This window comes from Solanum tuberosum, unplaced genomic scaffold (genome assembly GCF_000226075.1).
Source record: "Solanum tuberosum cultivar DM 1-3 516 R44 unplaced genomic scaffold, SolTub_3.0 scf00051, whole genome shotgun sequence".
NCBI classification, from domain to species: Eukaryota; Viridiplantae; Streptophyta; class Magnoliopsida; order Solanales; family Solanaceae; genus Solanum; species Solanum tuberosum.
In genome coordinates, this window is record NW_006238978.1 from 1,527,180 (window position 1) to 1,537,846 (window position 10,667).

General features: G+C 33.4%; 2 protein-coding genes across 2 annotated transcripts; one reads left to right on the forward strand and one right to left on the reverse strand.

Annotated features, from left to right (window-relative positions):
• Window positions 1-118: 118 nt before the first annotated feature.
• On the forward strand, window positions 119-544 carry LOC102582490 (leucine-rich repeat extensin-like protein 6). Its single transcript, XM_006344174.2, has one exon. It carries the CDS (start codon window positions 119-121, stop codon window positions 542-544), a length of 426 nt encoding a protein of 141 aa, XP_006344236.1.
• A 4,047-nt stretch (window positions 545-4,591) lies between these two features.
• LOC102582838 (uncharacterized) lies at window positions 4,592-9,854 on the reverse strand. The gene is made up of 10 exons (XM_006344175.2): window positions 9,666-9,854; window positions 9,388-9,497; window positions 7,482-8,390; window positions 7,092-7,313; window positions 6,877-6,920; window positions 6,682-6,774; window positions 6,503-6,599; window positions 6,349-6,420; window positions 5,998-6,105; window positions 4,592-5,372 (listed from the first exon to the last, which is right to left on the reverse strand). The coding sequence occupies exons 2-10, from the start codon at window positions 9,427-9,429 to the stop codon at window positions 4,911-4,913; spliced, it is 2,049 nt and encodes a 682-aa protein (XP_006344237.1). The 5' UTR covers window positions 9,430-9,497; window positions 9,666-9,854; the 3' UTR covers window positions 4,592-4,910.
• Between the last annotated feature and the right edge of the window lie 813 nt (window positions 9,855-10,667).

The following is a 10,667-nucleotide window of genomic DNA, read 5'->3' on the forward strand; positions in this document are numbered from 1 at the left end:
GTCTACAATCTTGATCCCCCACCCCCACCCCCATTAACTCAAACCTCTACTTCATTATCTTAATACCTTCTTTTTTTCACTATTGCCCTTCCATTTCTTTCTACAAAAAACACAAAACATGGTTTCTAAATTCACACTACTAAATCTTCTTCCACTTGTAACACTCCTCCTCAACTTTCCGGCAAGAATCACATCTCAAGAATGTGCTTACCCTTGTTATCCTCCTCCGACCGGCCTCACCGGAAACAACCCTCCTCCGGCCACCACCACAACCCCACCAACCCCACAAGGTGGATATGTCCCAAATCCACCATCAACCACCTATCAACCACCACCATATGGTTACAACAATATCCCATATTTGAATTCTCCACCTAATGATTATGGTAATGGTGAAGCACCACCACCACCAGAACCAATTGTCCCTTGGTTTCCATATTATTATAGAAAACCTCCTCATTCTGATCTTGATCAATCTTCATCATCAAGAACCACATGGAAGAAGATGATTAGTTTATTAGTAGTAGTAATATTTTTTGTTTAATTTTTTTCATTAGTTATTATCTATGTGCAAGTGAATTTTGATGTAATTAGTAGTGGACAACATGTTGATTTAATGTCTAATTAATGATCATCAGTTTCAATTTTTATGTGTGTTTGAGTTTATGTGAAACAGAGGAGTTCCTCTGTTTCTTGATTTTTATGTGCACAAAATGGAAACTTTTCTTCTTCTTCAATAACAAACACTCAAACTTACAAAATGATTATGAAAGACACCTTCAAAATTTACGTGTTGTGTTAGACAAAATGATTATGAAAGACACTTTTAAAATTTATGTGTTGTGTTAGAGTTAGGTGTTTACGAGGTACAGTAGAAACGAATTGAAGTGCTTAGCTGTCAGTTTAGATTATTAAGTTGATGTGTTTAGATGTACGCTCTTAAAGTGAGGTGTGTTTACGTATCAAAATTAAGGGTAAATTAAGAGATTACTAAGTTGATGTGTTTAGATGTACACTCTTAAAGTAAGGAGTGTTTACGTATTAATTGAAATCAAACTTAAGTGTATGTTTATATATTATGTCTTTTTTAAATGAAGCAAAATTTACGTGTTGATAAGTCACTTTTTTCATCCTTCGTTAAAGGTTTTTATGGGTTTGAAATTATAATTACTTTTAGTAAGAAGTGTTTTTTTTTTTTTTTTGTAAATTCAAATTAATCAAATATTAAAATGAGTAATAGGAAGGCAAAAAATCAAGTTTTCAAGAGTCTTGGCTTTTACGTTTGGCAATTAGATTCTTCTATATCGTTCTTCATTTATTGTATTTACATATACATACAAAAATGGACATTTGGATCCACCCTTCTAGTTTTGAGGTCAATATAAGGCTTCTTCAATCTCTTGGTTACAACTAGCTAGTATTATTTAATATTTGTAATATATTGATTCGATTAATTTTAGATAAATCTTTTATAAAAAAAACTCATTTTCAAGTTTAAATTTGAAAATTTTAATTAATAATGAAGGAATTTCATCCATTCTATCACAGAATGAGCTTAGGCTTCTACAAGATCATAACCACCACCTAATTTTGATCTCAATGAAGGAATTTCATCCATTCTATCACAGAATGAGCTTAGGCTTCTACAAGATCATAACCACCACCTAATTTTGATCTCAATGAAGGAATTTCATCCATTCTATCACAGAATGAGCTTAGGCTTCTACAAGATCATAACCACCACCTAATTTTGATCTCAATGAAGGAATTTCATCCATTCTATCACAGAATGAGCTTAGGCTTCTACAAGATCATAACCACCACCTAATTTTGATCTCAATGAAGGAATTTCATCCATTCTATCACAGAATGAGCTTAGGCTTCTACAAGATCATAACCACCACCTAATTTTGATCTCAATGAAGGAATTTCATCCATTCTATCACAGAATGAGCTTAGGCTTCTACAAGATCATAACCACCACCTAATTTTGATCTCAATGAAGGAATTTCATCCATTCTATCACAGAATGAGCTTAGGCTTCTACAAGATCATAACCACCACCTAATTTTGATCTCAATGAAGGAATTTCATCCATTCTATCACAGAATGAGCTTAGGCTTCTACAAGATCATAACCACCACCTAATTTTGATCTCAATGAAGGAATTTCATCCATTCTATCACAGAATGAGCTTAGGCTTCTACAAGATCATAACCACCACCTAATTTTGATCTCAATGAAGGAATTTCATCCATTCTATCACAGAATGAGCTTAGGCTTCTACAAGATCATAACCACCACCTAATTTTGATCTCAATGAAGGAATTTCATCCATTCTATCACAGAATGAGCTTAGGCTTCTACAAGATCATAACCACCACCTAATTTTGATCTCAATGAAGGAATTTCATCCATTCTATCACAGAATGAGCTTAGGCTTCTACAAGATCATAACCACCACCTAATTTTGATCTCTCTTTTGAACAAGTGCCTTCTCCTTCCCTATCATGACAATTGACAACCAACTTTCCCCAAAAATTCATGCTACTTGCATCACTTCCTTTTGCCTTTTTGTTGTTTTCTTCCCCTCTTTTTTCTTTGGTTTATTTTGTGTTTTGTTTAGTTACTAAAAATAAAACAAGTAACCTTCTGTGACATTTAAAAAAAAAAAAAAAACAGTCTGGTGTATTAAAGCTTTCACTATGTGCAAGGTCCGGAGAAGGACTTATTGTATGTAGTCTTATCTTGCATTTCTGCTAGAGGTTGTTTTCAAGGCTTGAACTTGTGACCTCATCGTCACATGACAGTAACTTCTTTAACATATACACCAACAATCGAGCATATTTAGTGTAATTTCCTAAGTGAAGTCTATAGAAGATGGTGTGTATACAAATATTATCCTTACATTGACAAGACAGAAAACTCATTTTCGATACACCCTCGAATCAAGTAGAAAATTTTAAGGTATATATATATATATCTTGAAACACAATAAAAGAAAAAAAATACCACAATTTTCTGTCTATTTTAAAGCATGTTTTGGGCAGTACTGAGAGGTGGGAAATTAATTATTTGAAGAAATAAAACACAAATTAATAACAGGCTGTGAGAGATTTATTTGGACATTAACATTAAAAGAGAGTAGGGGTGTGCATTCGGTTTTTCGGTTTGGATTTTTTGGTTTTTGGTTTTGAAGAAGTGTAACCCAATCCAAACCAAAACAAATTTGGTTTGGTTTGGTTTTTCTCTTTTTGGTTAATCGGTTATGTCAATAATTAGAAACATAACAAAGTTATATTTGCAGTTTTTAAAAAATTATATATATATATATATATAATATTGAATTTCTTAACTATACTTTTTTAATATAAATCACAAGTCAAACACAATACTTAAAAGTATATCAATTATTGATGTCCAAACATAAAAAAATAAACTAAAAAGGAACAAAAGTGGTTAACTCCAACTTAATTCTAAATATATATATATATATATATATATATATATATATATATATAATTCGGTTTTTTGGTTTTCGGTTTCATTTTTCAAATCCAAAATCAAACCAAAAATCCAAAAAACCAATCCAAATTAGAATTCGGTTTGATTTGATTTGGTTTTTTGGTTTAATCCAAATAGTGCACACCCCTAAAAGAGAGTGATATTTTGTCTAGTAGCTTAAGATGTTAAAATGTCACAATCTCATTTAATATTCGTTTTTCCTCTATGGTTTGCAATTAATTAAAGACTTGATAGATTAGCAAATATATGATGTTAATTAATCTCAAATTATGGCATGAATTGATTTGATGATTTGTTTGTGATGGTGACTCTTTAGTCATTAAGCAATAATATAAGTTAAATAGTATATTGCTAAGTATATGTATTTAATTAGAATAAATGACCGGCTGTGCTTTAGTGACTAGTCTCTATGAGAGATACCTATCAACTACCAACAATGGTGGTGGGGTGGGGAGAGGGGGAGGGGGAGGGAGAGGAAAGATAATGATATACACGATCGACGAATAAATAAATATGTTATATAGATAGCATGTTGAACCTTTAAATGAGACATTCACTCAATTCAACATGATACTAGGTAACAGAAGTACTTCTCAGTGAGGTTGTCGCTCATCAATCAACTATATCAACATCTCTGTCCCAAGAACTCGTATATTAGAAGATACGTGTTATATATCTAAAAAATTGAATATTCTTCTCTCTAATAGTTTGAACTTTAATCCGATGAGATAGAAGTTTGTCATGATACTTCAATTAGATTAGAAAGATATCCCTTCAACATAGGTCAACAAAAATATTCCTGATTGTGGTCCAGCCCTTTTCGGACCCCACATATGGTGCACCAGAGACCTTGTGGTCTGGCCCTTCGATGTACCAATAGCGAAAGCTTAGTGCACCGAAACTATTCTTCACAGATATACAAATCTTACTTAGGTGCATAACTTCTAATATTCTTCTGGCTTTTGTTTTAAAACTTGCTATCTAGATGATAATGCTATACCAATCTTTGAAACATTTGATCAAAGAGAGATTTCAGTATTAAAACAATGGCAGAAACACTGCAAAGTAGTGCAACTTAACATTTTACTCAAAGTGAGTAGCTTTAACAGCACAGCATTTATGGTATTTCAAGAACTTGACTTAAAGAGGTTCATAATTATTAACTATCCCAACTAGGAATAATTACATACAGCATATCTAGCAGAAATGCTAACCTACACACTAAGTATATCGTCTCGGATACGAGATCCATCGCCTTTGCTATGTTGAGAAATATGAGAGAATTCACACAGTACAACCTGACTTAGCAAGCTCATCATGTTACCTTCATACTTGATCCATCTTGCTGACATGATGAGTCTTAAATGACGTAGAAGTTGATGCGTCTAGGAAGCAACACCAACAGCTAAACGACCCACTCTTGTACTATGGCTCAAATCAATACTTCTAATATCTTTTCTCATTGCATTGTTTCCTATTGATCTTCGCGCAACCACCTTTGTTTTCTCTTCAGCTTTGAAGCCCTTGTTTCCCTTGTTTGTATCTGCTGTTCTCGGTCTTGGAGAATTCAGGACCTGCCTTTTATCTTGCTCTCTCTTTGGAGCTACTGTTCTATTTGATCGAGTCTGCCAGGACGTTTTGCTTGTTGGAGCTGAAGATGGGATGCTGCTGTCAGATAACTCTGCTGAAGGATGATTGGTTACTTCTGAAACCTGTGGTGAATCAGCCACATTTAGATGTTCACTAGTGGAACAAGGAACAGTGTTCTCTGTTGCACTAGTAGCTCTAGCCCCTGAAGTCGAAGGTCTGCTTTGTGATTTACTTGATTTAGTTTTACTTACTAACTCCTGAAAAATTAATCAACAAAGCAAGTTATATGATTTGTTCTATCGAAGCGAGAGGGAAAAATAATCACTTATTAGGAGTATAAGGATGAAGACCAACTGATGAACAAGTGCAGACACTCATAAGCAAGGAGACTGACAGATAATTAGTAAGACATTTTTCTCATATTACTTGCATCCATATGAAAGGATAATATCCATAACACATTTAGCTTTCGGTCTTGAGAGAATGTTAGACAGTGAAAAGTTTCCAACCATGACATTCCAGAAATCAACGGCTGGCTCCACCAAAAAACCTTTCTAAGAGAAGCAAGAGAGTATGCTGCTTATCACGGGCCCTAAAGGTAATCATAATCAGAAGATCAAGGTACAAGATTCTCTATTCCGTCCTTTAGTGTCAATGTTTCCCTTGAATCTTGATCAAGGGCTTATACTATAACCAGTATAACAGCTTGTAAACATATTTTCTCAAGTACTTTCAAATGAGAATGGTATGCTGAAGAGTGTGGTTTTGAAGCATCCTAATTTCAACATAGGAAAATAGAAAACAAGAGAAGAATACAGTTGAGAAACAGAAAGCTGAGTATTGGGACTCCGAACATTCTCATTATCTGTGACTTGTTAATACCTTGTTTCTGTCTGACCGACGACCAGGTTCATGGTAGAAGGCAGGCATGGGAGTTGATTTGAAATTGAGATTTCTCCGTAGCTGTTTTAACTCTGCTTCTTTCTTTACCTATAGATATCACAAAGCAAATCAAAATGTCATTTATCATGGTTACTGATCATAAAAAAACTTCATCTAACTCATAGCTGCAAATGATATATAATACAAGTCTAAACAGATGGAAGAAAATCTAACAGAATTTATCCCAATGACATTTTAAAGCTAGCATCGACAGAAATCCACCTAATGATTCTCTATATCAATCCAAACCTGTTTCCAACAGTCACAAGAATCATTGCCCGAGTTTATTACCTGAGTTCTTGCTTGGAGCTGATGTTTTTCTGCCTCAACTGCATGCATTTTCTCCTCTAACTTCATAAGGAACTGAGTCAATATCAAAAACTTCATTTAGGTTATATATGAATTTTAAACTTACATCGAATTGACGCAAGAAACCAGTCCTTACCTCTTTCCTTTTCTTGGCGCGCTCTTCACTTTTGAAAAGGAAACCAGATCCATTCTGTTTCATGCCTGGTTGACATGAACTTACACTCTGCTTATCCCTGTACAACAATAATATGTATAAGAAAAATGTTTATGAACACAATACGGAGTTAAAGATCACAATTTTCCCACCATGTATACCTGTTTACACTTTGATGTACTCTATGACTAACTTTCTCTGTACAGGAAGGACGAGAAGCGGCAGCCTTTCTTGCTTTAGGCTGTTGTTCGGTGCTACATCATTCAATAAAAAACAAGTTTGGAAAAATTAGGATGAATCAGTGCGACCAAAATATCCTAAACTTTCCATTTGGAAGACATGATTAAGAAGCATACCTTTTCTGTTGATTGAGTACATTAGCTTTTGAACCCGAACAAACCTGTACAAGGCAAGGTATCGGCTACCATAAATTCGATAATCAATTAAGAATTACTGAAGTATAATCTGACTAAAAAAAAAGTTGAGCAATAGTTCCACAGCGTTAAAATAGCAAGTTTACTCATCTGCCTTGAAATTTGAAGATAACACTAAGCCTTAATCTGATACAAACCTCTGATTTTGGCATTCTCGCTGTTGAACGCAAAAGAGCGCCAGGAGCGTCCAATCTGGGCTTTTCTCCTTTTCGTGTCAAGGAAACGTCACTATGCCTTCTATTTGGTTTACTTGGCATGTCTTTATATGCTTGTTTTGAGATTGTCCCCTTGCCACTAGCAACACTAACTTGGGACAACATCCTAGATTTTGTTTCTCTAGATTGAGATACAGTCCTCACCTGCATTTTGAGCACAAGACAAACTACATAAAGGGGCGAAAATTTTCTGCTCTCCGAATAAGACTACAAATGCTAATATTTATAATAGCTTACTACAGTCAGCAAGCAAGATGGGAAACTGATGTAATAACTGAAGATTAATAGTCACAAATGCTAAAAGAGGTCTACCTTTGAAGATGAACTTCGTTGAGGTTCTGAATTAACACTACCATCTTTCTCAGTGGCGTGAGCATTAGAGGATAGATCAACAGAGTTTGATGAGAACTCCATACTGCTATCTTGGCCCTCTAGTTTCACTTTTACTTCAATCTCAGTTTTAGGATCATCATCAAAAGCTGAATTTCCAGCATTGAGATGAAAATTTGCTTCAGCTTCCATATGTTCAGGAACACTTTGAAGAACATCGGAACTATCGGTAGCTAGTTCAGTCTGAGGTCCAGAATGGAGAATTATACTATCTACTCCACCACATTCTGTGACCTCGATGTCTCCGTTGTGAGATCCATCAAGACTTTCTTCAAAGCGTGTAGGATGACCAACCTTATTCACTCGCTCAAAGTCACCATCATAACCTGTGTTCTCAGCTTGATACTTTCCATTCTTCAATAAATGGATCGATCTATCAATACTTTCATCAAAGTGTGCAGAATGGCCATCTTCGTTAACATGCTCAAAGTCCCCCGCATAGCCTTCATTTTCAGTGACATCATTTTCACTATACTTTTCATTCTCCAGTAAATTGGCTGATCTATCATGATTTTCAACGAAGCGTGTCGAATGGCCAATCTCATTAACATGCTCGAAGTCCCCCTCATAACTTGTATTCTCATGGCCATCATTTTCACTAACTTGAGATTCGGTCCCATTCTGCCACTCTGATGAGCTCTGGCGTAGAAGTGCCTTCTTTCTAAGACGTGCCTCAAAATATGCTTTCTTCTCAGTTACAGAACCTGGCTTGGAGTATTTCTCAACCTCTTCAAGATACCTGTTATGTGTAAAAGAAGACCTCCTCTCCCAACATAAACTTTCATTCTCAAATCTACCGAATGAGATAGATCCCGATTGCCACGAATCTGCCTGTCAATTATGGTAAGTAAATTAAGATCAGGATGCAAAACCGAGTAATGAGTAATCATATATCAAGTAAAAAAGCCTCATAGATTTAGTTCTCATGGAAAATCTTCACTTTCCCCTAATGGTCTGATTATTAATGTCTCAAGTAGTATATCCTAACATACTTATATGACCAATTATATGAGACATCGAAACTCTCAAAAATCATTTGCACTAAAAGTTCATTGTAACAAATTTCAATCAATGAATAAGCATGCATTCCAGCATTTAATATGATCTCATAGAAGTGTTATGGATCCATAACTAACCCGAGGAGAGCAAGGAGAATGCTTCCCAATTACTCTCTAAGCACTATTGTACAAGTAAGCAACATACACAATTTCGAACTGAAAGCAAGATCTTACAACCACACTCGAAAAAGCAGGCAACAAAGTTCATTCCATGCCTCATTGAAGTAGGAAGTAAGTAATAAAGAGAGATGTGACAAGCATGCTAAGTTGCACAAGACTCTTCACTTTCGATCCGGCATCCATGTCTGACTTTCCAAAAATACACTATTTTTGGAAAATCCGACACAACACTATTGACACTTTTGAAGAGTACAAGCAACATAGCAACCATGAGTTTTCAAGTCAATAAAAAAACAAAAAAAGAAACTACTAGAAATTCAGTAACCGCTTCAAACCGCTTAGAAAAGGGTCCAAATTTAATTCACAAAAACTGATTATATGCATCTTCTTTTTTCATAATTAATCATATTCAACACCTAAAACAGACAAATTAATACTGAAATACAATCTCCTGAATTACCAATCAAATAAAGATTCCACCTTTTTCATTCCCAATCAACTAAAACCACAAGAACACATATCCTCCTACCAAATCCATCAGTATAACACATTTGAAAACAAAAATTTAACCAAAGAAATACAAATGAATATATCACAGTAAACAAAGAGTAAGATCCAAAGGGAATTTATTTTCTAAAAAAATAAAATACCTGAAAACTATGCCTAAAGGGTTCTTCAATATCACCAGCCATTTCAAAAAAACTGATCCTTTTTAAACCACCTCCATAGATATCATCTGCATTTCCCAAATCTTGAAATTCTGTCCAAAATCAAAAATATCAACACCCCATCACTTAAAAGTGAAATCTTTTCACTATTTCATACATAAACATCATTAAAAATGAAATCTTTACACTATTCCATACATAAACATCATCAAAAATGGACCAAAAATGAAGTTTTACAGAGAAAAGATGAAGAAAATTACAGTTTTTAAAGGAAGAAATTGACAGAATCTTGAAAAGGGGTTGAAGAAGAAGCAAAATTGAGATGATTTCTTTGAGAAAAAGTGAGAAATAAATGTGAAAGAAAACGTGTCTGAGTACAGAAGAATCGCTACTTTGCTTTGAAGAAGGCAGTTAAATGGAGTGAACATGAATTGTTGAAAAATTGTCTAATTAAATATTTTTAATTTATGGGAAATAATTAATTAGTTTTGGGATTATTTAGATCTTAAATCAAATCATATTGCAGATACATCCTTCTAGTTTGACAATATTGCATAATATAGTCCCAACTGACTTGTAAATCAAGACGTACCTCTCTTGGTTTAACTCGTGTTTGACTATAGATTTTAAAGTTAAATTTAAAATTTAAAATTTGAATTTTTTAAGTTGTGATTTTTGAAATTTGTATTTCTTGAAAATATTTAAAAGTCAAATTTTATGGTCAAATAAATATTTAAAGATAATTTTTTGTAATCTACTTTTAAAATGTAAGCTCGTGTTTGATTATAGATTTTGAAGTTGAAATTTAAAATTTAAAATTTGAAACTTTGAATTTTTTTTAAGTTGTGATTTTTGAAATCTGAATTTATATTTGAATTTAAAAATATTTAAATATCAAAATTTGTGGTCAAATAAATATTTAAAGATAAATTTTTGTAATCTACTTTTTAATGTATGGTCAAACGATAACTTAATTTTGAATTACCAATTAAATAGTTGGAATATTTAAAGACAATTATACTCTTTCTTAATTCATTTTTCTTCTCCTTCTATTAATTTTTTGTCCAACCTTAATGTAACTTAAATATAGTTATTTCTTTAAAACAAAAATCTCCTTTTGTTTTGTTATATTCTTAAATTTTGTGTCAGATTTTTTTATAACAATCATTTTGTAACGTTTTATTATAACAATTAAGTTCTCCTGATAGCATTTTGTTTAACATTTAGATGAATATTAAAATGAATGACGTTATTTTAGAGAA

What these genes read in the sequence shown, in the direction of transcription:
- LOC102582490 (XM_006344174.2), top strand. Translation starts at nt 119, where the DNA reads ATGGTTTCTAAATTCACACTACTAAATCTTCTTCCACTTGTAACACTC.
- LOC102582838 (XM_006344175.2), bottom strand. Translation starts at nt 9,429, where the DNA reads ATGGCTGGTGATATTGAAGAACCCTTTAGGCATAGTTTTCAG. An exon ending in GTACATCAAAGTGTAAACAG is followed by an intron (nt 6,600 to 6,681) that starts GTATACATGGTG and finishes ATTGTTGTACAG; the next exon opens with GGATAAGCAGAGTGTAAGTT. An exon ending in GTCGGTCAGACAGAAACAAG is followed by an intron (nt 5,373 to 5,997) that starts GTATTAACAAGT and finishes TTAATTTTTCAG; the next exon opens with GAGTTAGTAAGTAAAACTAA.